General features: G+C 35.2%; 1 protein-coding gene across 1 annotated transcript in view; it reads right to left on the minus strand.

Moving 5' to 3' along the window:
* Ttn (titin) overlaps nt 1–26452 on the minus strand; it is a 263368-nt gene that overhangs the window by 150670 nt on the left and 86246 nt on the right. Inside the window, exons 86-122 of the mRNA XM_078017672.1 lie at nt 25432–25713; nt 24912–25190; nt 24225–24506; nt 23836–24114; nt 23050–23337; nt 22660–22938; nt 22283–22561; nt 21915–22193; nt 21078–21365; nt 20645–20932; nt 19919–20209; nt 17970–18257; nt 17125–17217; nt 16717–17002; nt 15720–15903; nt 15421–15510; nt 15067–15334; nt 14275–14535; nt 12498–12707; nt 12217–12294; nt 12091–12117; nt 11687–11746; nt 11292–11375; nt 9522–9596; nt 8552–8599; nt 6744–7145; nt 6272–6334; nt 5813–5890; nt 5573–5650; nt 4906–4992; nt 4579–4659; nt 3555–3638; nt 3091–3177; nt 812–895; nt 518–598; nt 288–368; nt 35–118 (exon numbers count right to left, since the gene is read on the minus strand). Coding sequence (XP_077873798.1) covers nt 35–118; nt 288–368; nt 518–598; nt 812–895; nt 3091–3177; nt 3555–3638; nt 4579–4659; nt 4906–4992; nt 5573–5650; nt 5813–5890; nt 6272–6334; nt 6744–7145; nt 8552–8599; nt 9522–9596; nt 11292–11375; nt 11687–11746; nt 12091–12117; nt 12217–12294; nt 12498–12707; nt 14275–14535; nt 15067–15334; nt 15421–15510; nt 15720–15903; nt 16717–17002; nt 17125–17217; nt 17970–18257; nt 19919–20209; nt 20645–20932; nt 21078–21365; nt 21915–22193; nt 22283–22561; nt 22660–22938; nt 23050–23337; nt 23836–24114; nt 24225–24506; nt 24912–25190; nt 25432–25713 — 6456 coding nt within the window. The remainder of the gene's footprint in view (nt 1–34; nt 119–287; nt 369–517; nt 599–811; nt 896–3090; nt 3178–3554; nt 3639–4578; nt 4660–4905; nt 4993–5572; nt 5651–5812; nt 5891–6271; nt 6335–6743; nt 7146–8551; nt 8600–9521; nt 9597–11291; nt 11376–11686; nt 11747–12090; nt 12118–12216; nt 12295–12497; nt 12708–14274; nt 14536–15066; nt 15335–15420; nt 15511–15719; nt 15904–16716; nt 17003–17124; nt 17218–17969; nt 18258–19918; nt 20210–20644; nt 20933–21077; nt 21366–21914; nt 22194–22282; nt 22562–22659; nt 22939–23049; nt 23338–23835; nt 24115–24224; nt 24507–24911; nt 25191–25431; nt 25714–26452) is intronic.

The following is a 26452-nucleotide window of genomic DNA, read 5'->3' on the forward strand; positions in this document are numbered from 1 at the left end:
ACAATTTCTGTCAGAGGATGGAGACAAATCCTACCTCGGGGAGGGGGAGCTTTCTTAGCGACAGGAACTGGCACTGGAACTTTCTCCTCTGGGACAGGTTTCTTAGGTGGAGCTGGCACTTAAGAAACATGACATACACTTAGAGCTTCGGTGTTATCTCACTGAAGCCCCACACAAAACACAGATAGGCAACCACCATACACCCGGATCACAAAACTGACAAAGCACAGTTAGCTATGACATACGCTGTATAAAGATGGTACTTGGAAAGATGGAGGGACAAATACCTTTTGGTGGTGGAGCTTCTTCCTCTTTCTGAGGAACAGGTCTCCTCTCTTCAGGAACTCTCTTCTTTGGTATTTCTGGCACTTAAAGAGTAGAACTTAATTTTAAAATGTTCAACAAGGCACAACAAATAGGCGACATAGAACGGGCGGGCAGGCCCATTTAAGAAGGCATGCAATTAAAGAAGCTTCAAGGAAAGACAAGGTTATTTCATGGAGATGGGATAAAGTACCTGCTGGTGGTGGAGACTCCTCTCTTTGAGTAATGATAGTTATTTTTTCTTCAGTGACAACTGTCTTCTGTACTTCAGGAACTTGAAAAGACATTTTTTGGAATTGACTTTACAGAGTAGCTAATGCACTTGTTTTTATAAGAAAATAGACAGGTTGGACAGACACCCTTGTTGAAGTCTCACTCACATAAAACATTCATTTTGAAGTAAACTAATTCAATTAACAGCCAAACCCGAGACGTTTTGCACACAAGACAGAGGAATGGGACTGCTGTACTAAGCAAGTCACCCTACCTTTAGCTGGGGGCGCTTCCTTTTTCTTTGCCACAGGAACAGGAACCTTTTCTTCAGGGACAGGTTTCTTTGGCACCTCTGGAACTTAAAAGTTTTAAAACAGAAAATTAGTTGAAACATGAATACTTCCACCAGAGGGCACAAGCACACCCACAAATTTTTATGAAGCTTGTTAGTGTTATAGATTATACATCAGTGAAATACTGTAGAAAATTAAGCTAACTACAACCTTATAAAGGTTATAAATAAAGTCACAAATATGGCCACTGTCACAAATAATGTCTTAGGGACACTTAGATTCAGACAATTAGAAATGGATTATATAACAGAAAGGTGTGTGTATATAATTCATCCTTTACTTATATATTAGATTGCTTTTGCAAAAGACAAATCAGTGATTATAGTGTATAGATACTGTATCTAGAAAAAACTATTCTTTGTACCAAGAAATCAGGTCCAAATGGCAGTGGGTTTAATTTTAGACAAAGAAGTAACAGAATAATTGTATCTATATAACTTATTAACCCCCATTTCTGGCGATATTTTCAGGTATGCCTGTTGTGTATGCAAAGTTTGGTAAAAACTTATTATAGATTAGGTCTCTTGTTCTTATATCTACTGTGACAATGATCTGTGTATAAAATGTTGTGGATATGTGCATATCTGTCTTCCTCTAAGGACTCTATAGATCTGAATGAGGTCTCTTACAACAAAAAAAATATTTAGGGGGGTTTAATTGATCTATTCTAAGCTTTGATGATGGTGACTTTTTAATCAGAAGATGAATTTTAACAGCATGCACTATTGGCAATAATAGTACCCATCTTACATAACATAGTGGCAGCTTTTGTGAATCCCTACATTGCTACTCTTGCATTTGTAATTATCTTGGTATAATTACATAGGGATGCATCTTTATATGTATGTCATGTTTTATATATAAGCAGCATTTATACATATGCACATGTTACTATGTGTGCTTGTTTGGATAAATGAGAGATACCTCTGTGTCCCCTTCAGGTGTGATCAAGTAATTTTGGTATTAGTAATGGTTTGTATTTAAGGATAAGATAGTCAAAATTATCTTTTTAGTGGTTTAACCTGTTTTTTAAAAAAAGCTTCAGAATTCTGAATATTTTAGAAAGAGACAAGCAGATTTCATTCAGGAAGAAAATGTAGAAACATTGGGAGGTCAGGCAAAAAAGGGATACTATTCAAAATGCAAGACTTCAATAGGCATGGTTCTCTGAAATTGGATGATGTTGACTTCCAAATCTCTCAATAACTGACCAGGTGTGTATAGTTGTACTTTCAATGCCCCAATGGTGCCTTTATTCCTATCCTATTCCTACCTTAGGAATGACAGTAGATGAATCTGACATAATTTTCCTATGTACATACATGAAAATACTCAAGTGAATTCCACCATCGTGTACATCCATAAGATCCATAAGATTGGGGTCCTAATTAGGGTAAGATATAATCTATGTATGTGTAATTTTATCAAGAAGGATTCTACTGTCACGTATAACTAAAAAGAACCAATTAAAAAATTGTGTCTCTTATCACTCTTCCCAAGCCCCCAAACACCCAAACCAACAAGAAAATTAGTAATTGGTAATATACCATAACAGCACATTTTTTAAATAAAAACATCCCTGTATAAAAACACACAAACTAGCTACTTAGATAACTGCCACATTTCTGAAAATAATGAAATTCAGTTAATATCTCAAGAAACATGGTGAAAATAAATGTCAAAAAATTTTCATGTTTGCCACTACTGAAGATTTGTTATTATTGACACTTAAGAAGGGTGGTCATCACAAGCAGCATTGTGTTAGTCTTTATCTACTTGACATTTACTTGTGCCAAACACCCTCCATCTCCTTCTATTCATTCAAATGGTTTTCTTAAGGAAAAGTCATGTATGTACACAGGAGACAAAAGGGCTTTTTCCCCCCCTAGAAACAGGTCTATAAAAGACAAGTTTCACAAATATTTCTTCTTTCTCCAAGAGATGGAAGATATTAAAAATTTAAGATAGCTGTTTGATACAGTTACGTCTTCTAACAACATTTTTTGGTGGTGCCTTAGGAATACTCGATATTATATATATAATGTACATCAAGGAGGTACAGCCCCAAAGCTGTCAAACATTAAAAACAAACATCACGCAAGAGACAAAATTGGAAGACAGCACAGTGCAGTTGAAGGCAGTACAAAGCAAGGAGCTGGTGTCTGGGGCACAGTGTCTCCCCATTATCAGTTCTGTGTACCTTTTGGGGGAGCAGCAGGTTCCTTTTTCTTGGGTACAGGAACTGGCTTTTTCTCCTCAGGCACAGGTTTCTTGGGAACCTCAGGAACTTTAAAGATACCATTGTTGAAACAATGTTGAAAAGTCTAGTCTCCTTCTGAGACATTTAAGATTACATTAAAGCATAAATCCTCAGTAAGAGTGTAAGAATTTAATGGTAATTTAACATGCTCTACTTGTGATAGAAAGAAATGCCGACCACATTAATACTATGTAAACATTACAAATAGTACACAAAGAAAAGACCCGGTTAGTAGGGCCTGGTGTCTGAAATGGTTTTTGATACTCATATAACACAACAAATTAGTGAAACTGACACACAGCATTAAAACATTACAGATGCTACTTCATTAATACACAGGTTTCATAGAAAAAGATACAAGAAGACAGAAGTTATAAATTAATTTTTCAAAAATATTATTCTACCTTTGGGTGCTGGGGGCTCCACCTTTTTAGGAATGGGAACAGGGACCACTTCTTCTGCAATAGCTTTCTTAGGTGGCTCAGGAACTTTAAAAGAAATGTGCCATATTTGAGAAATTAAGCATTTTGACAAGGCATACATTCTTGCAATGCTTAAAGAGTAAACACGCCCTTTTACATCAGCTGAATGCAAGAAAGTGATACATCAGAAACCAGGATCAATGGAGATGGCTGAGTGACCAGATAACATGATGGTTGTCACCTATAACTGTTGGAGCCTACAGGTTGGAGCACCCCTGCCTCTGGGTTCTGTTCCTCAGAGACAGCTTTTGAGCAACATCAATAACTTTGAGGATAGTTTTTTGTTGTTGTTTTTGTGTAGCAACTTTATAAGGCAGTTGCATGAGAACAGTTGCATTAGATTATCTAAGCATTTTTTATATCATAAATACTTAAAAGTTTGGCTGGAGAGAGTGGGTGGAGCACTGGCCTCCAACAGTTACTCTATCTTCTAATTTTTGGTGGTATAAATTCTGACATGCTGGCTAATGGGACTTCGTTGTCTAGGGGCAGCAGGACACCATTATATAGTATTTCTACCATAAAGAAAATAAGCGCAAACGACCTCAGACACACTGATAATCAAAAAAGGCAGTGGAATAGGAAGTAGTAAGTTTAAGTATCTATTAATATGCTTTGAATTTATTTAATTGTACATTTATAGAATTTAATTTTTAATAATGGTGATAGAAACCCACTGACTGAAAACTTCCTAAAAATTTAACCACAGGCCGAGTGTGAGCTAGCTCTGCCACATCTGAAGTGCCTGGTCATTAGATTACGAGCTTCCTGAAGCAGGGAGCAGCCTCGTGTTTTTTGTTCCTCTCCTGTGGGGTTCCCATCCCCCATTGTGTCCTGTGTACAGTTATTGAATATTATAATATTCATTATTATTATGGTTGTGTGTACACTATGGGGTTTATACCAACTTTGAAAAGATCTCAAACTTAACATGAAGTACTAATACCTTTAGGTGGTGGCTCAATCTTTTTGGAAACAGCAACTTGAATTTTCTCTTCAGTGACAGTTTTCTTTTGCACCTCCGGAACTTTAAAAAAACCGTATGTTTTAATTACTGACATGCCATGTTGAGAGTGGCAATCGCAGTTTACAAAGAACATGGAAATAAATTACAAAGAACATGGAAATAAATTAAAACAGACAAATGAAAACAAAAAGGGTGACAGAGTTACAAGAGGACAGAAAGGCCTACAAGATCACAAATTAAATAAGAAGAATAAACATCCATTTAAGATTCTTCCATTTGAACCCCAAGTTCAAATTTGACTTATACCTGTGACTGACACCTCCTCCTCTGTGTGAGAAGCAAAGAACATCTTTTCTTCTGAAATGACCATCTTCTTTGTATGCACGGCTGGCACTTTAAAGAGAGTATTTCACATTAGTATTTTCTTTTTCTAGGACAAGACATCAGATGAAACATATAGATATTACATTATATTTAGGTCTTTGGACATGGATTGAATGGGTTAATATGAGCATTTGAGAATAAATTTAGCTTCAACAAGGAAACAAATCATGTTTTGATTTAGAGCAACATACAAACTATGCAGCCTTTCAAATATTATTAAGAATCAAATAGACACAACTTCTTCACATACAACACAGTATTTTTCTAAATCCATTAGGGTCTATTCATATAAATGAGAGGATGGGGAATATTATATGCAATGGAATATATTGCATATTAAAGTTAGAAAACTACTCATTAAACACAAACCTTCCTTAAATTAAAATGTAATTTTTAAGCAAAACTAAAAGCAGAAATAGAGGATGATATTATTTAAATTATGCACATGTACAATTATATAAAAATGTGTTATATAAAAAATGTGCTATTTTGGAAATGACTTGTGAGTTATCTAGCAATATATGTACACATATCCATATGCAAAACTAAAAATGCTTAAAACTGGTAGCTGAAAGACAAAGATGTGTACCTTTCACTTCAATAATTTCTTCCTGTACTGGAGTCCGGGAAGGTTTTTGTGGAACAATCTTCTTTGAAACTTCGGGTACTTTAAAAATATGTACAAATATATTTGTATTGTGAAAGATATTGCTTTGGCAAAAATTTAAAAGTACCTTAGTTTAGATGATTATATAAAGAACTAACATGAGTACATCAGTAAACAGATTCCTGGTGTACATGATGCTAGAAATGTTTTAAATGATAATACCTTTGGTGACTTGAACTTTTGCTTCCTCCACTCTTCGAGAAGTCTTTTCAACTTTTTCAACTACTGGCTTCTTTACAACTGCAAGCATTTTAAAGAAATTGCAGTACTTTTAGAATTTCTACTAAAACTCTCTCTACACACACACACATATGTATATATGCATATCTATGCATTATTTTTTAAAGAGAGAGGCAGGTTTGGTGCTCTGAACCTTAAGCACAAGTTTCTGTGCTTAAATTATGTTGGTTGTATTTATTTTAAATTTATCAAAACATTCTTTTTATCATCTGTTTCATTGAATGAATTAGACATAAATTATTAAAAAAATCACTAACACAATAAAGCTTAGAGAAGAAGTTGTGCCTATTGGATTGAACTGGTGATTCATACATCTTTGCCATACAAGCCATGATAATGATGTTGATGCTCTGATCTATTTAAATAATTTCAGTTACCTACCTTTAGGAGGCGGTGCTTCTTTCTTTTCAGGCACTTTTGCTGGAATTTTTCTCTCATGTGATTCTTTAATAAAAACACAGGATAAGTGGGGAGACTTAAGTCATTAAGTTATAATAGTATTAATTACAAATGAGATAAAAGCCATACATAATTGTGAAGATAATCAGGTTAGGTAGCATATTGCTGACATGACTCAGTGCTGATTTCAAAGCAAAATCAAGAAGAGATACAGCAACACAGTGCAAGTTGGAAGTTCTGCCCTGGAAAACAGCACTTGGAGCTTGAAAACAGGACTAATTGATTCAGCCTATAATGTCATGATCGTAATTCAAAGGATATGCCTGTTTTAAAGATGAAGTTTTCAAAGATTTCTGATCTTAAGAAATCTAAGTGATCATTGCACATTCACGTAGCACTGAAAATACAATGAGCTGAGTAAAAAAGAGGAAAAGAGTGCCCAATTTACACATACCTTCATAAACCTCCTTTTGAACTTGAATGACTTCTCGCTCTTGGTAAGTCTCTTCCCAATCTTCCTCCCCTTCATCATAACCTTCTTCCCTTTCATAGTATTCTTGCCCTTCTTCAAAATCTTCTTCCCATTCCTCGTGAACTTGCCTCTTAGCTTCTACCTGGATCTCTTCGTAGTCTTCATCTGGTTCTTCGTAATAGGGTTCTTCAAAGGGCTCTGTGTAGGGCTCCACTTCCAATTCATCATAGGGCTCTTCCACAGACTCTATGAAAAGTCTCTTCTCCTCGTAGACTGCCTTTTTCTCATACACAGCTTGTTTTTCTTGCTGAACCTCTTTCTTCCTGGAGATGGTCATTATTTTTACTTCTTCAGCCTTAGAGGATACATCAATAATTTCTGGAGCTAAAATAAAAATAAATAAATAAAGATAATAGTAGCATATTAATTATATCCATCCAACTGCTTTATTAAATGAAAATCTACATAGTCAAACATTATCAACTACCCTACATGTCAGCATTTATATTGATAAAATATTTTTCTCTGCATTGGTAATCTATTTTTATGAACTATGATACACGACAGAAAGTATTGAGATATACTCTACTCTTGAGGGGGTTTTCCAGTATCAAAAATATGGACTCAATAAATAATATCATATGCATACCTCTTCCATGTTTTATGGGAACTCCAGTTGATAATTTAATGGAATTTATATTTAATGTTTCTGCAATTAATCTTTATTTAAAGTTTCAATTATTCTTGCAAATGCGTTTCTTTTTGAACCTACATTATTTTACCATCAATTATGACCCATTAGTTTAATAAAGACAATATTTAGAATTTGCAAACAAGCCAAATAGTTGTTTTGTATAACAGATTTTAAAAGAATTTTAAGACTAGCATTATTTATGTAATCCTTAACGTTTGTATTAACTGCAACTAAGAGCCCTTCCTTCTGTCCCTCACTGCTTTTCTCCCTTTGGCCACTGCACAAAGGAGCTGAATGTGTAACTGGGTTTCTTTTCCTGGGATAGGGAGCAGTATGGAATAGCCATTATTTCATTTTAAGATTATTTTTATTTGTATTGGTGCATTGTAAATATACATAATAGTGGGATTCATTATGCCATATTCATATATGCACATAATTTGATCAATTTTATTCTCCACAATCTTCCCTTTTCCTTTCTACCTCCCTTCCCCCGATCCCCTTGTTCTACTGGTCTCCCTTCTAGGGTTATTATTTTAAAATCACTACTTTATAATTATATATATAAAGTGGGATTCACTTTGGTATATCCACACATAGACATAGCATGATTTGGTAGATTTCATTCCCAGAACTTCCCTATGCACTTCCCTCCTCTCTCTCTCTTGACCCTCCTCCTGTATTCTACTGGTATTCCTTCTATTTTTATGAGATATCTTTTTTAACCTCCCTACCCCTCCCCACTGCTAGCTTCTAGCATTTGGCCCTTGATTGTCTGAATCTGACTTATTTCAATTGGCACGATGTCCTCCAGTTCTATCTATTTATAAGCAAATGACATAATTTCATTCTTCTTTATGACTGAGTAAAAGTTCACCACATACACACACATACACCACATTATCTGTTTTTCTGTTACCAGACAGCTGGATTGGTCCATAAATTGGCTGAAATTGTCATTATTTCTAATGTTAATTTTAATGGCAGATTAAATTCTACAAGTTTACAATATGCTAGAAGCATAGTATTGAAAAATAAGAATAAAGAGAAATGCAAATCTTAGGAATAAATGGAATAACAATTTCTTTTTATTTACCTTTTGCTGGAATTAAGGTAGTAGGAGGCGGAGGCTTCTTGGGAACCTCTGGGACTTCAAAAACATAAAATTCATGTTTATTTTTAGATTATGTATTGTTTAACATTCCCTAATTTTGTGCATTATTATTAATCATTTGTATGGTGTAATGGCTACTAATACACCACACTTACCAGGAATCATTACAGACCTTTATGGTTTCCAGGTCTAGCTCATTAGATATGCTATACCATGCCAGATTAACAAAAAAGCACCACAGAGACTGAAGTCTGGCTCTAATTTAGACTTAAATCTAAAATAATTTAAATTTATACCAAATACAAAAGGGGTGTTTGATACGTCCAGTGCTTCATATGTTCATGAAACATCTGAAGGCTTTTTAACTTCTTATTCCACAACATTCACAAGTGATCACTCAGAAAAATCTGAGTGATGAATGCCTTGTGCTCCTGTATTCTCCTTCTTTGAGGAGGTGCTGTACTTTAATCTTAGTCAAATGGGTTAAAACTATTCAAATTAAGTTATGTAAATGTCCTCTTCAGTACCTATTAGGATGCATTAAAGTGATTTGATTGCTTTTCCTTCAAGAAAGTATTTCAGTTTAAAAAAATCCTGTCTTATGACTAATACAGTCTCTGTATTATTGACATTTGTAAACCAGGGAGGATCTTCAGTTGGGTGGGACCAGCCTTTGAGCTTCTTTTGGGAGGACTTGGTCAAGTCCAGCTGAGGGATTTCAGTGCAAGGTCTCCTTCAAACCACGAGCCGGAGAGAACAAGCACTGTTTGGTGTTGCTATTGAGTGCTGTGGGTGGGCAGGCACAGGAAGACTGGAGAGGAGGATTAAGAGAGAAGTCTCACTTTGTGACTTCAGAGTCTTATTCTTTGTCCACCTCTCCTTATTTAGGATTCAAATTTTTGAGGCAAGAGAAAAACATTACGACTGCTTTTTGATTAATTAATTATAATACCTTTAGGTGGTGGTGCTTCTTCCTTGGGCTTTGCAACAACTTTTTTGGTATCTTTCTTCACAGCCTTTTTAGTCACTAAAAAAAAAATAAAATTCAGATAGACGTCAGATATAAAGTAGAATGGTCTCAGGGAATTAAGAAGCTTATCGAAATGTCTCAGTTTTTCATATGTTGACAATACCCAGAGAGTCTGAACATTAGTGTAACATGCTTGTCTCAAAAAATCTTGGATTTGTAAGCAAAAAAAAAAAAAATGTTTTGGAGGGAGACAGAATATGTACTGTGATCTTGTATCTTCACTGGTTTTGTTCCTGATTGAAGTTTTCAAAACATGGGTAATGGATCTAAGTAATATTATAAATGGAAAAGGTACATATGTTCATCTTTCTTTCATGTAGGTATAAACACCCAATCTTTTATAAGGAAGAAAGTAAGTGGATTATTGAGATTGAAGTCCTCTGTATGATACATGTCTGTGACTTTTTCTTTGTGTTGCACAGTTATACCTTGATCATGGTTCCTAAGAGCACTGGATCATGGCCTCCAGTGTTCATGAATCGATAACTCTCCTTTAATTTTTAAAATATTAATTAACCTCTCAGGTTTCATGGTGGGTGCTCAAACTTAGCCATGTTGACACTATCATTCAAGGAACAAATCATTCATTAAAATAATGATTATTTTTGACCACAGAAATATGAATGAAATATAATTTATGATTTTTTGATTCTTGTTTCTCCTTAGTACTACTAGTAAATGAAATATATTCAACTATGTTTATGTAAATTGTAAAAAAAAAAAAAGTTTCTCTTAAGAGATTGTATTAGTCATAAGATAGAATTTTTTAAACTGAATTTCCTTTGAGTGGCTAAAAGTAGCTCAAGCATTAGATATCATTTATAGTGAGTTTTACGAGACTAACATGTCAAATCCTTGAAAGTAGTATAGTAGTTGTGGCCCGGTCATGGAAAAATAGGACTTTGACATGTAAAATTTTGTTTCTGATCATGCTGAGAAAAATCTGGCAGCAATTCTAAACTGTAACTCTAGAAAGTCCCAGGGAATGTGTTGTCTTAGTTTAGTAGCCTTGGCATACAAAGAGTATAATTTCTTAAGTTTTTAATACATAAAATGGATGAAATGGGTGATTTCATGGTATATTTAGAGCTCATGCCTTAGGTACCAAAAACCAAAACAAAAAGTCAAGTCAAATATGTAAAGACTTCTAAATCATAGTGTGTGTGTGTTGGGGGGAGGGTGCTGGAGATTGAACCTAGGGCCTTGCACACATCAGGTGAATGTTCTACCACTAAGCTATTTCCCAGCCCTTAAATCAGATATTTGTAAACAGTGGACTTTAAAGAGTAGTTAGCATTAAAACTGAGAAAAAAACCCCAAACCATAATTTGCAATTTGACTATAAAGTAGCACTTTTTTCCTTATAAGCTGCATAAGAAAATGGTTTCCTTTCTGTTGTTTGTTACACATAATTGGAAAATATGAAACAAATTAATTTCCATTAATGTTTAAGTAATTCCATTAAGACAAAATATTTTAATGCTAAGGATAATGTTTGGTTTGTCTAATGATTTTCAGGGTTTTAAACAAATGTTTTATACATTTTGTCAGTTACTACTTGAAATAATTAAATTTCAAAGGCAATTTCATATCTTGACCACGAGAGGGAGAAGTGTTATAGTAAGCAACATTTTCAGTGCCAGTTATGGTGAAATTCTGTATTTTGACATTGAAGTGGTTGACATATAATACCTTCAATACGTTTTGCTGGTGGTTTCTTTTCTTCAGGTGTTGGTAGTAAAAGAGGAATAGGAGGAGCAACCACAGGAGGGATTTCTGAAGAATATAAATGTCATCATCAGTAATTTATTTTCATTTCCTGTTTCATGTGATATATAATAAAAAGTCTCATGCATTTCTTTCAGTACCTCAAAGTTATTATAGTTCCAATTTATCAATCAGCACAAATAGAACTAGCATATATTTATAACTACACTTGCTTTGATGTTTTTGTAATTGCACTGTGAATACTATGACAGGAAGTGTGCATTGTGATTCTGCTGCAGTTTGGGCATTGGTCATTTCCTAGTGGTAGAATGTTGCTGCTCCAAACTAGCCTAGACACGGAGGTGCTTTCTGGGTCTTACCTTCTGGTGGTACTGCTCTGATAGGCATGGTTGGGATTGGAACTCTGGAGTCAGGAATATCTGTAAAGGGACATGTAATGATAAGCACAGAGGAACTGAGAATATTGGTATTTATTAGTTAACTAAGATATATTTGATTATTAGGCATTTCCAACAGTGCAATCAAACATTAGTGTTCTTTTTGCAAATGATCCTGGATATTATCCGAATGAGACTTTGTTATCTCTAATTTCCCAAATTAAAAAAGTTTAACATTTTATTACTTTGTTGACAATTATTTTCTGAATAATATTTTACTGAAAAGAGAGATGATATTTTATGCATTTTTGTTTGGCTTCTGTTTTTTTGCAAAATTATCCTGGACTTATTGTAAGCAAGGATTGATTTTAAAAAATAAAACTTACCAGGAGGCTTCAGCTCAAGTTTGATTTCTACAAAAGAAAAAAAAAATGGAATTTTGCATTTAGAATTTTCTGGGTGGGGTATTTGTTTCAGAGATTGCAACAGGGTTATTAATTTGATGCTTTCACCTTTAGTTGTTAAGTAGAGCTCTGCTGTGCTTCTTGCTTCACCTCTTGGCTCTAGTCGAGCAATTACTGAATAGACACCTAGAGAGAAGAATCATGAAACTTGAGTTTTCTGGTACCTTCCAAATGACTCCTCTTTAGTTAAATATCTAGCTATCTTTACTTCTACTTGTATTCTAAAAAAAGGTATTCTACATAAAATTATAGAGTGAAAGTGTATTCAGGAGTGGAAATATATAAAACAGATGAGGTTTGAATTACATATTCACTTTCAACGAAATTACCTTCATCATCTGGGGTCACATTGTGGATGGTCATGTAATGGCAGCGACCATCATTCCTAAAGTTGTATTTCTGGCTCTCGGTCAGTTCTGTTGGTCCTTTGTACCATGTTACGATGGCATCATCAAAGGACACCTCACACTCGAAGGTGGCAGACTGATGCTCACTCACGACGATGTTTTGTATGCGCTTTGTAAACTGAATTGGCTCAGCTGTTTAAACACAAAGTGAATTCAAAGTTAGATTGTGTAGAGTGGAGTCCCTTTTATACTGTGCTTTTTATTCAATATTTAAAATCTCCATCTTTTTATACAATTGTGAAATAGTAGAAGAAAGCCAAAAATGTAAAACAAGAACAAAATGCTCTTCTGTGTCAATAAAAATCATCCCAATTCCTCAGTGCATTTCTATAGGATCAATGTAGGAGACTATAAGGAAATCCCTAAGAGTCCTTAAAATATTTATATGGAGGAAATGCTATAGAGAGATTATAAACCAAAAGTTCATTTCAAAAATATTAGGGAGATGGGAGACTTATAAATAGAAGATAAATTTGATTTTATTCTATAATTTATTCCTCTGAGGAATTCTTTCTTACCTTACTGAAATAATTTTTGCTATTCACAATCTCACATGTATAACTTTCCCTGTGAGATAATTTCAACTCAATAAGAAATCTGTACTTCCAAATTTAAAAGAATTCTTTTTAGAGTTTGGAAATGTGCTTTCTAAATATATATGGGCAGATACAAAGGAATCAACCCACTGAGGATAGAAATAGTGGTTTTTAGAAGAACATCCTGGAGTGGAGAGGGTCCTTCTCAAAAATTTTATCTGGAAATCTGGAATCACACGTGTAACATTATCATGAGCCTCTTACTATACATAGTACTCTGGTGAGCTATCTTCATTGAAAAATTATATTTAAAATACTTAATCATTTAAAAAATGACATTAGCACATTCAACTGGACCCTTTAATTTGAAAAACTTTTAAAAACTTTTAAATTTTAAAATACAACCAGGCATTGATATTCATTGTCAAGTAAGTCAGAAAAATAGAAATGTTTATGTAAATAAGATGTCATATAATTATTTTCAACAAAGAAGATCACCAACAGATGGACATAGATACTATTATTATAATAGATTTTTTTTCTCAGTGGAGTTTGAGGGTGTTTTTGTAAAATGCTTACAATTTAATAACTATGAAATAAATATTATTGCTCTTAAATTTTGAGATTTCATTCAACTTCAGAGACTCAGAAAGTTGGAATATGATCCTCAAATGAAGCAAACATTGTTGAAAAAATAACTACTTAATAGCATCATATATGTTTCTGATTTGATCTATAAAAATTTATATGGATAAAATAACATTGTGTCCTATAAACAAAATATCAATTCTTAGCCAGGATTCTTTAGATTCCATGACACTTATCTTCTCCAAGATTTCTTTCTAGGAATCAGAATCACTGATATGAGAATTATGAAATTTAGACTTTAAACAGAAATAACCTTTGAGTGTCATGTTTCAGTCTAGATTAAAATTTGCTTCTCGTCTAAAAGAAACATGAGAAAGAACTGGCACTTGTGGACATCTTTCTCTTTTAATTTGTATGAATTTTGAAATGGAAGTCAACACTCTTGAGTATGTATGGTGGGAATGAGAATACACAAGCCCTTTGAGGTATGTCCGATGACAGGGTAGCAGGAGTCCTGCACATTGGATACTGCCCTATACCATACAGAGTAACTCCTTCCACAGTCTTCCACTCACCTTCAATTCTGAGCTCTGCTGAAGTTTCAAGGTCTCCATGTTTGCAGGCGTATTGACCCTGGTCTTCTGCTCGGACATCTGCAATGGTCAGTTTATGGACTTTGTGTTCCACTTCTGTTTTCACTCTACCTTGAGGTTTAAGGATTCTGCCATTTTTGAACCATTCGGATTTTACATTTGGCACAGAAAATTGGCATGTCATGGTGCAAGTCTGGCCTTCTTTCAAAGTAACATCCTGAAGGTGCCGTTCCCAAGCAGGCTCTGTTTTCGATACAATATTCATTATGTTCAATATCACATGCAGATGTGCTTAACACTAATTTAATCTCAGAAATCTTTATAGCTCTTTATTTTAACAATGCAGATTAACATTTTATTTTTATTTTAGGGAATTAGAAAATTTTACTATTTTTTCAAATAAAGGTAAAAAGTTGCAATGAAAATTTTCCTATTCCAAAAGTGAGAAGAAGCCAGATGAACTATAAATTATAATTAGCTAGAGATCTGGAACTTAAGAAGCTTTTGTTTTCTATCCTTCACTGGCCTACACTATTCTTTCTTTTTTATTTATTCTTTTCAGATATACATGACAGTATAATGTATTTTGATATATTATACATACAAGGAGTGCAGCTTATTGTGGTTGAACATGATGTGAGTTTCACTGGTCATTTGTTCATATATGAACATAGGAAAGTTATGTCTGATTCATTCTACTGTCTTTCCTATTCACATCACCCCCCTCACTTCCCTTCATTCCCCTTTGTATTTAGAGATCTTTTTCTAACTCACCTATTACAGTTAGTTTGGCACTTGCAATATGTGGACCACAAACCAGTCTGTAATTGCCCTGATCTTTAAGTTGACAGTTCTTGACTCTTAGGATGTGTCGGTCACCATCAATGGTTATTTCAAATTTATCACTGGGTTCCAGTTTTTCAGTCCCTTTGTACCAGGACAGCTTGATTTCTGGATAATTAATCTTAATGTCAATTTCAAAGACAGCATCATTATCTTTCAAAACAGTCTGATTTTCAATATCCTTGATCAGAGTGACAGGCTAGGAGAATAAAGAATTAAATGGGTTAGTCACTTATCATTCACAACACTCTTTTCTAACTATATTATCAGCATAGTTCATTTTACCTCTGTCTGGGTCAGCCTTTGTTGAATAAATGATACAAGTTCCTCAAACTCTTTTTCTTCCTTCTCTGACTTCTCTATTTCCTCGATTTCCTGAAGAGGCAAAAAAATAAAATAAAAGTATTACTTATGAAACAAAATTTAAATTATAGGATGCATGTTCAACTTCCATTCTTGATGCTCTTTGGGCTATATTAAATAATTTGCTATAACTGTAGGGTTCTGATAATTTAAAGGGGATATGTTTGTTAGCTGTTTCTAATGTATATTTTTCAGGAGGAGCTACATACAAAGGGTCATACCAATCTATGTGTCTCTTCTTCCTGACTTTGTTTTAGCAGTTCAAATGCTTGAAGGAGACCTCGGAAGTCAGTGATTCCATACATGCGGGCATATTTTTCATACTCTTTAGGATCAACATTTTTGAGAAGTTCCATGATATCAATTTCTTCTTCCTCTCCAGATACTTTCTTTAAGGTGGGAGTCCTAAATAAGAAATAGAAAACAAATACAAATCACTTGTCTTCTATTAAGCTTAAATTGTCTGCCATAATTCAAAGATTATGAATGTCTTCACTTTTCCCCTTTCAAAAAAAGGAAAACTTGTATATTCTCCCTTCAAGAATGATTACTTTTTAGCATGTGATTGAAATAATAATAGTAATAAAGAGGGTTTAGAAATGGAGTGGCTTAAGATGGGACTGTTGTTACAAAGCATAAAAATTTGAACAAAGATTTTTTTTAAGAAACAAAAGAATAACAGAGTATTTCTATAAATTTTTAAACCAGAGCCTATTTAAAGAATTAAAATATACACAAAAATAATAAGAGCAATGGAAAAAAATTAATAAAGGGTTAATATAACATATCATGGAAAAGATGTGTGGAAATTGGGTGCTGATTAATTCAATAATTATGTTCAAACATAAATTGTCTTGAAATTCTTGATAAATCTGAAAAATGTTTTAAATTATTGATCTAGAAAAATCATTTGTAACATAAGAAATCATGAATAGAAACAAAAATTTCATACTTAGACACATAATACACTTGGACTTCTCTATAGACCATTTCCTTTTCTTTAAAAGCTTTAAAATGTACCTCATTCTTAAGAACTTTCTCATAATTCAGGAATAGATTCTAACAAACCACTAATTTCCATTCAAATGTTGTGTATTTGCTTCTCTGTTTCTATTCAACTGCCTTAAGAATCTCAACCTTGAAGTGGATGGTCCATGCTTCTTGAGATATTCCTGTGTGTATAAATAATTTCTGTGCACTATCCTTTATTGGACTTACTTTTTCAGGATTGCTCTAAGATCACCTTCAATCTTCTCCTGTTTCTTCCTTTCATCCACCTGTAGGTTAACATTACTTTCAATTTCACCATGTTTGTTAAATGCAACGCATCGATAGAGTCCAGAATCCGTTTTTGTGGTGTCTCTAATCTCCAGTTTTGCCTCATCGCCTTTTTGGTGGATGAAAATGCGACCTCCTTGGTTCAGTTGTCTCCACTTCCCTTTTGTCCATTTAACATTTGGGATTGGATCACCTCCAACTTTTGCAATGAATGTTGCAGTGGTTTCTAAGGAATAACGAAAAAAAAATTTATAAAAGCATTTGATTATCCCAAATTGGTTCTTCTGAAATGAAATGGGTAGCAAAAGCACAAGATTGGGGAAGATGTACTTTTCATGAAGCACTTACTTTCAACGACTCTGATACTCTGAGGTTCTGATACGAAAAAGAGTTTTCCATCTACTGCTGCCTTCTTAGCTGCTGGGGCTGCAGCTGGTTTTTCTGAAAAAAAAAGTTTACATATTTTGTTATTACATCTCCCTTAAAACTATAATAAATATTCTCCTACATAAAATAAGCAGTAGAGGTTTGGCCATGTCACAAAAGTCATGTACTGCAAGATTTCCTTACTGTAAGACATATATGAGAATGGGTTATAGAAGATGAAGCTATTTTTTTAATATTTATTTTTTAGTTGTAATTGGACATAATACCTTTATTTAATTTATTTATTTTTAGGTGGTGCCAAGGATTGAACCCAGGACCTCACACATACAAGGCAGAGTGCTCTACCCCTGAGCCAGAATCCCAGCCCAAGACAAAGTTATTTTACAGACATTTATTCCAGTGATAGCTACTGAAGGTTGGACTACAATCATTAGTAGATCAAATCTTGTATTTCTAGGCATGGCTTTATATTATAGATTTCCTATATGGCTATGACATCAAACTACTTTCTATCTCATCAGCATAGCATCATTTTTGGAACCTCACTAATTATACTCTTGAATATGCTAAAAAGAGGTTCAAGAAGTAGGGTGTGTGTACTTAGGGTAATTTCAGAGAATTTGTGCTGATATTGCTTCCATTACATTACCTAATGCTTCTGGTATAATTAGAAGGGTACCAATTGCAGATGATCAATAACTGCTATTTCTAAAAGTCTAATTCCATTCAGATTTACATTAAAATCATCAAATAAATGAGAGCAGTGGTTGGCTTGATTTGCATATTGTTTTCAAGGTTGTCTGTACCTTTAATGGTTACTTTTGATTTGGAAGTGTCACTTCCAGCCATGTTGGAAGCTTTGCACACATAATCTCCCGAATCTGCTTTAACTACATTCTTGAGTTCCAGCACAGCTGTCCCACTAGCAAAACTGAAGCTGCATCTGTCGGAAGGCTTCATTTCCCTGCCAGCCTTCAACCACTGGATCCGAATTGGCTCAGATCCCCGGACATGACAGCTGAGTTGCACAAATTCTCCTTCGATCGCTGTTACTGGAGTAAGGTGCTGATCAAACACAGGTGGCTTCTTAGGTTCTGGAATTGAAAATGTATTTTCATGATGAACATGAAGAACAGAAAGGCAAAAGAGTGCTAATGTCCATTAAAAAAAAAAAAAAAACAATCAAAGAACCTAACAGTTTTTCCTCCAACAGCTAACAGTGGTTACTGGAATGGAATAAAAATATGTGCCTGGGTTACTCCTCTCTGAATGTAGTTGTTAAGTGAACTATTTAAACAAAAAAACATAAAATTTTAAAAACAAGCAAAGAACTGATGCCATGCTGCCAGAAATCACCCAAGCATCTGTATTCTGATTAAGCACAGCAAACATGGAAAGGCAGTTACTGTCAACCTCTGAACCACATAGCACTGTTTTGATACTCTCAAACCTGCCTACAGCTGCATTTTTGCTGAACCCTCAAAACTCAGAGTTTATTTGGGAATTCTGCTCATCAAGAGTAGCAATGATTGCTATTCTCTGGAAAAGAAAGCCAAAATTTGAGTCATCCACAAGTCCAAATCTTAAAATGTGATTTTTCTCTGTTCATTTTTAGCTATTAAATGTGGCATTTAAAATCCAAATCTAGTCTGAAGGATTTACAAGTTGAAGTTCAATTGAAAACCAAGGATGAAACCACAAGCAACCTGAGAAGAAGTGCAACTTGGTGTTAATAGTTCTAGTCAATGATTTTGAGACCTATATCCATATAAGAATAAGGCCAATGTTCACAATTATGAATATTACAACCTTTAGTCCTCTTTAAGAAAAATTCTAAGCCTCAGAATTCTATAGAAATGCATTTATATACTTGGCAGCAAAACTATCATGAATATAAACTACTGCTAATAATATGATTTTCATTTTACTTCATGTATTGCATTTCCATTCTATCAAATGAATGATAAATTTGAATTTTAATACAATGTAGTAATATTAGCCTATTAGTAATATTAGCCTATTTATAATATTTAACCTATTATCTGTGTGTTCTGAGATGGCCAACCAGATCATCAGAACTGGTTAATTAATTTGAAGCTATTCTAGGAAATTACTTTGTAAAGTGATTCTGATGAATCTGTGCCATAATTATCTGGATAAAGTCATTATGGTCTGAGAAGCAGACAAAATTCTCATTAAATAATACAGTGTATTTCTTTGCATCAAATGATGACTATGTATTTAAATACACTTTTTATAATGATATATAATGTGAGCAACTTTTACTCTTCTGTTTGGAATTAAAATTCACTTAATAGGCCAAAAGCTTTGGGCAACAGATGTTAAACAATAATCCTTTAGAAATATACTCAGGGAATGTTTCAGAATACAACTCATAGTAAGCAAAGCTAGCACATTCAAAAAATTTTTGAATTTTTTGAAATGAATGTGCTTCCTAAAAATAAGTGTCACTTGTGGTCACGTTTTGAAGTAGGCTTTGACTTCTAACTTCTTGAGAGAATCTTGGAATATGATTTAAAAAGGTAAGATTTTAATCTATTCATTAAATGACACCTATTTGTGGGAACCATGTAATTAAGTTATAGTTGTTTTTTAGTAAACCTTTATGGAAGGATTATAACCCAGTTAAATTTTTGTCTATTATAGTTAATTAAGATGTCAGAAGAAATGCACATGGGTATCTCACGGGTACTGAAGAAAAATACAACTGGCTGGGGCTGTGATGGTCACTAACCTTTGATGACAATTGAAGATGTGCACAGAGCAGAGCCTGCATCATTCGACACTTTGCATGTATACAAACCAGCGTCAGCCATGCCTGCCTTCTTGATTTGCAGTAGTAGTGTGTTGTTCTTGAATGTTATCTCACAGTTAGAAGTTGGGTGGATCTCTACATTATTTTTGTACCAAGCCACACTGATAGGCTGGGAACCAGCCACACGCCCTTCAAGTTTGAATGAATTCCCTTCTGTTTCTTCTATTGTCTCCGAGAGTTTTTTAGTGAAACTTGGTGGGATTAGCCGCTCTATAAGAAATCAAAAAGACAAATGAAATAGAATATGGAAGCAGGTTATTACAGTTAAACTTTTCAAGAAAAGAGAAGTCCTGTGTTTACTTTAAAATCCAAGCTAACCATTGAAATATACAGTGCACCAGGGTATGTTTCTAAGAATTTCTACTTCTAGATAATGAAAATAATTTATAGTTATTTATAAAATCACAAACTTATAAAAAGAGGGTGATCTTAGGGTTAAGTAGGACACACACAGTTTCAGAAAAAAAATACAGCCTTAAAAGATTACTTTTTCTCTGGATAAACTTATTTCTTCTTAAATATTTTCATGTCATTTGTTTAGAAATGTTGCCCTACCTTGCATCCATCATAATAAAACCTGTGATCTTCAGCTCTTCTCTAAGTTAAAATGATCACCCTTTGTAGGACCACATGCAAAATAAATACCTTTTATATTTAGCTGAGCCGTGCAGGAATCTTTTCCCACTTCATTTACAGCATAACAGGTATATTGTCCAGAGTCTCCTTTGTCCACTTTGAGGATCGTCAGGTGAGCACTGTTTTCCAGGTAACTGATCTGGTAGTTCCCGCCACTTCTTATCTCTCTGTTGTCTTTGGCCCAGCTGACCTTTATGGGTTGTGTTCCAGTGACATGGCACTCAAAGTCAGCACTTTCGCCCACCACCGCGTCCACAGGGGCCAAGGGGATGTCAAAGAAGGGTGGGTTCTTTCCCTCTGTGAGAAGAACACAAAGACAAGGTGTCAGAGACCACGACTTGGTGCATCCCAGTTGACAGAAATCATAATGTTTTCTTCCCAGTTTTGTACCAGATTGCAAAAAATCTCAACTATGGAAACAGAAATTTAAGAATCCACAAACCTGTGAGGATGAGTTTGGCACTAGAAGAAGCAGATCCTATAGGATTTGTAGCTGTGCAAGAATACTGGCCTGCAAGGCTCCTATCTGTTTTAAAAATATTGAGAGTGGCTACTTTATCTAAAAATGATGTTTGCACATTTGAACTGTCTTTCAGTGGCTTGCCATCTTTGTACCAAGACACCGAGATAGGTTCTGATCCATTTATGGCACATTCAAAAACAACTGGCAGTCCAACCGTTTCTTGCACATCTCTCAATTGTCGAGAAAATGATGGTGGTAGTTTTTGCTCTGTAGGAACAGAATTTAAAGCATTGACTACTCATGGATGTTTCAAATTTACCAAATATTCTTCTCAAAAATATATATGGATTTCTACTAAAATATCATAAATTATTAACAACTCTTGAATAAACTCAGAGACAGAGGAAGGCATGTAGACTTTTGAAGCAAGTTTGTACAGTACAAGATGCAAAATATCTGTAAGCCAATAGACTAATTTATTGACTTAAAGTGTATCTCTGGACATGCAGCAGAGCCTCCTAATTTTTAAGACTATCTTCTAGCAATTTCAGTGAGATTCATGGGGTGGAATTTTAAAATATATGGTCACTTATTTTTCTTAAATATTTAGTTATAGAGGAGAATGAATGCATGATCCTTCCAACTATCTCATTTTTATCCGTAAAGGATATAGAAAAGAATGAACTCCTAACTGTAGATGAAATTACATAAGCAGAAAATTTAGCATTTGGATGTTTTTAAAGAGGTAGCCTTCACCAGACTTTAAATCTTGTTTAAAAGAAGCACAAGTTTGTTCACTTTAATTATTGTAATCACCTTGAACAGTAAGGAAAGTTGAGCATGAAACTTCTCCCACACTGTTTTCAGCTCTGCAGATATATTCTCCACTGTCATTAATGTCCACCTGGTTGAAAACCAGTGTGGCAACATTGTTCCTAAAATGCATTTTGTAAGTAGCAGTGGGTCTCAGTTTTGTATCTCCTTTATACCAGGATACTCCAATTTCAGGGGTTCCAGCAAGCTGGCATTGTAAAGAGGCAGAATCTCCAACAGTCACCTTAACAGGTTCCAACTGCCTCACAAAATATGGTGGTTCTGCAACCAAGAGAGAGAATCCATCATGAGGGGGACATATCAGAATCATGGCTCGTAGACAAAGATATGAATGTGCAATCATGACAAACCTAGTATCAAAATTTGTGCTGAGCAGGAATCTTTTCCAGAAGCATTCTCGATGTAGCAGTTGTATTGTCCTGCGTCCTCTACCGTGCTGCTTGGAATTTCCAGGATTGCTGATTTCTCAGTTGTGGTTATATTACACCTCTGGGAAGGAGTTACATTTATGCCATTTTTCTTCCATGTCACCGAAATGGGAGGAGTTCCAGTGAATGTACCTTCTAGGATTAGGGGTTTTCCTTTTTCTATGCTGTAATCATTAAGCCTCTTCACAAATTTGGCTGGGGCTAGAGTAAACATTAAAAATATGAAATTAAATACAGATACGGATACATATAATCACTATATGCATATTAATTGTCTAAATGTGGGCTAGCAAACATACCTTTTACAAAGAGATGTGTTGTACAAGATGTCCTGCCAGCTTCGTTACTAACTATGCAAGTATATTCTCCACTTTGGGATGTATCCACATCAAACAACTCCAGTTCAGCCACTGAATCTGCCAAAGACACATTGCATCTGGGCCCTGGTACTAGTTCGCTGCTGCCCTTGAACCAGCTTACATTGAAAGGTGGAGTTCCTTTTATGATGCTTGTGAAAGTTACATTGGTCCCAGTTAAGACATCCATGGGATCAGGTTTCTGGACAAAAGATGGTGGTTCTAAACACAAGAGCACAAATCAGAAAAAGTTTAACATCCATGAACTGTGGTGATAAAAAATCCTCAACCATTTATGAAATGTGATTCTATTTTACTGTATTTTAAACAGACCTCTCACAGTCAAAGGAGCACTACATTCATCAGAGCCAGCCACGTTTGTAGCTATACACGTGTAGTCACCAGCATCGGATTCTTCCAGCATGTTCACAGTTAAAGCACAAGTGTTATCTGTCAGGGTGGTCTGGTATTTTCTTCCAATGCTGATCTCATTTCCTTCATGGAACCAGGAGACAGAGATGGGGGGCGATCCATAGACTTTGCATTCCATTACAACCGAGGAGCCTGATAGACCGTTTGTCTCTTTCAATTTTCTTGTGAACGAAGGAGGAATAGTTCGATCTGAAGGTAATTAAATGAGAAAGCCAATAAACAAGGGATATTAGATATAAAATGACTTGAAAAGAGAATTGTTGATGGAATATCCCTAGATCCACTTGGCTCTTTTGCAAGAATAACAAAGAATTCCCTGTAGGGAATCACACCCTCAAAATCCTGGGGAATCAATGAATAGGATGTCAGTTGACTTGCTAGGGATTTTGGTCTTTTTTGTTATTGTTCTGAGTCATCTTGGGGCAAATTATCTGCATATAACTGATAGGAAAAAAGTACATTCACCTTATGTAGGGGTTAGATTTTACTCCTATACCCTTTTGGAAATTTCTCCAGAAGAAAGGGATGTAACTTTTGAACCTGGTTGTCTTCTAACTCTAGAGGTCTATTACTCTGATCAGAAGATGTCAGATTCATGTTATGCCATATAAGGTGAAGCTTTCCATGTAAATATATAAAAAATCAGAAACTACATTATTATAATGATGAATGAAAAGCCCAACCAACCTGAAACTTGGATGGAGGCTGTGCAGCTATCTTTGCCAACAGGATTTTGCACTTCAAAGCTGTATACCCCACTGTCACTGGGTGCCACGTTGATGATCTTAAGGCCAGATACTTTGTTGAAGAAACTAATTTTGTACTTGTTGTCACTTGTCAGCTCTTTTCCATCTTTAAACCATTTAGTACTCAGTTCAGGTGTGCCGGTGACTGTACACTCCAAGGTACAGGTGTCTCCCGTGGTAACTTTTATGGATTCTGGCTTTTCCACAATTGCTGCAGGTTCTGGAATGAGATGGAAATTACACCATATTTTAAAATCAAGTTGATGAAATGAAAGAAAACACAGGTCCTCGTAACTGTGTGCCTTCTGATAACATCCTATTTGTACTAACCGAGGACAGAGAGCGTGGCAAAGCACTCCTGCATCCCAGCGTCATTTTTGATCTGACAGGTGTATTTCCCAGAATTGGCTGGTTCTGCTCTTGAAAACTGTAGTGTTGCAATGTTTTCTGAGTAAGAAATCCAAATGTTGTCACTCTCTCTAACAATCTCCCCCTTATCTTTGAACCACACCACTGAAATTGGCTCGGCGCCTTCAATGGTCGTCTGCAGCTGGACTTCCTCACCAATGATGGTAGAAATGTCACTGAGCTTCTTCACAAATCTTGGTGGTGCTAGTGAAAAAAGAAGCAATCCAGGGTTTTAAAACGTGTGGAGCTGATAACCTTTCCCTCAAATTACGACTACTAGCAGTCAAACAATTGATAAAACGTTATTTCTCATTCCTTAAATAAGAGGTGTTCTTGGTCCCTTGATGGGACCAAGGACATCTTAGAGCTCGTATTAAGTAGAAAAAGAAATGGACTATCTTATCTAGATTTCTAAATCCAATGGAAACTAATTGGGAAAATGTATCCAAAAGGACATTCGGTATGATTTAGAAAAAGGAAGCAGACTGCACAGAAGGATTTAGAAAGGGAAATGAAGAATAGTCTTTTAGTCATAAAATGATAAGGCAATAAATAGCTAAGGCAGGCAGGACAGTTTTAAAATTAAAAAGAGAATGATGCTAATCTAACCTTTCAGAGTGATAGACCCAACACAAGTGTCACTTCCCACGTCGTTTGTAGCTTTGCATTGATACTCCCCAATGTCTGCAGTGTCCACATTCAGGATGTGGATACTCGTGAGGAAGTTTTCAGACATGATCTTATACTTCTTGCCACTCCTAAGTTCTCTCTTGTCTTTATGCCAAGAAACTTGGAAGGGAGGAGTGCCCTGAAGCTCACATTCAAGGTGAACATCAGCTCCTTTAAGTGTCTCAATGGGATGAGGCTTTTTGCGGAAAACAGGTGGTTCTAAAATGGGAAGAAAGGGAAGATTAGGAGATATTCTGTAAGAATATGGTTAAAGGTAAGAATCGATTTTCACTCTGTCAGAGAAAGAAAAGGCATCACTTCCCATGGTTTTTTTTTGTTTTGTTTTAATTGTGCCTTTGAAAGATTTTAAAATGCAGATGGAGAGTCAGAGAATAAAGAAGCCTATAGGATGGTGGGGTAAGGCTAAGGTGAAGACTGCCAAGGGGGAGGAAGGTCTGACCTTTAACTTTTAAGGAAGTGCTGCTGCTCGCACTGCCTGCGGCATTGTGGGCCTCGCACGTGTAGTCCCCGCTATCCTCCACGCTCAGGCCATGCATTTCCAGCACCGCCACTGAGTCGATGAATGACATTCTGAATTTACTACTCTCTTGAATTTCAGTCTCATCTTTGTACCATAGAACTTTGATTTCTGGAGATCCACCTATCTTGCATTCATATCTTGTGTATTCATCCTGTTTGACAATTCGTGAAGGTTCTAGCTTCTTAATGAACCTGGGTGGTTCTAGGGAACCAAGGGGAAAAACACAAGTTAAGGGATGGAAAAGACACATATAATTCAAGATAAGGTGAAAAAAGGCATCTCTGTCAGAGAATCCCTTAGTTCCAGACAACAAATTCATTTACTATAGTTCAAGGAAGAATAGTTAAATGAAACCTAAGTAGAAAAATCCCTAAAATAGAACATGTATTTTTTTTTTGTATATATACAAATGGCAAGTATTATGACTAAAGGAAGGATGTTGCAATCCTCTTTCAAGCAAAGAAGCACTTCTCTAGTGCCAAGATCAGAGGCAATAGCCATGGAAGCCCTCTCAGAGGCTGAGGGAGTTTGATGGTTTTCGTTTGTGTGACCAGTAGAGGACCATGTACTTCGTAGGGCTGTGAAGATGTCAGTGATACACTATGAAGAGCCAGAGCAAAATGGGTCAGATATGGTAATATTTTTAAAGTACCATTATCTCTTATGGGCCTTAAATAGCTATTTCTTCAACCCTCCTTTTGAAGTGGGTGAGATCAATGATTTCTTTATTAACTGAAGCCAAATATTCAGGCTTAGGGAGGTAAAAATGACTTGGTATATGTCATAGAGCAAATGGGCTGCTAAATCTATTTTAATTTCAAGGTATTTATAAACCATTACCAAAAAAGAAAATAAAAAAATCCTTTAAAATGCTCTAATGGGTTAGACCAGCTGTCTACTGAGTTAAGTGTTTAATCTCTGACAATAGCTGCCATGAAAG

This window comes from Ictidomys tridecemlineatus, chromosome 7, assembly GCF_052094955.1.
Source record: "Ictidomys tridecemlineatus isolate mIctTri1 chromosome 7, mIctTri1.hap1, whole genome shotgun sequence".
In the NCBI taxonomy this organism is placed as follows: domain Eukaryota; kingdom Metazoa; phylum Chordata; class Mammalia; order Rodentia; family Sciuridae; genus Ictidomys; species Ictidomys tridecemlineatus.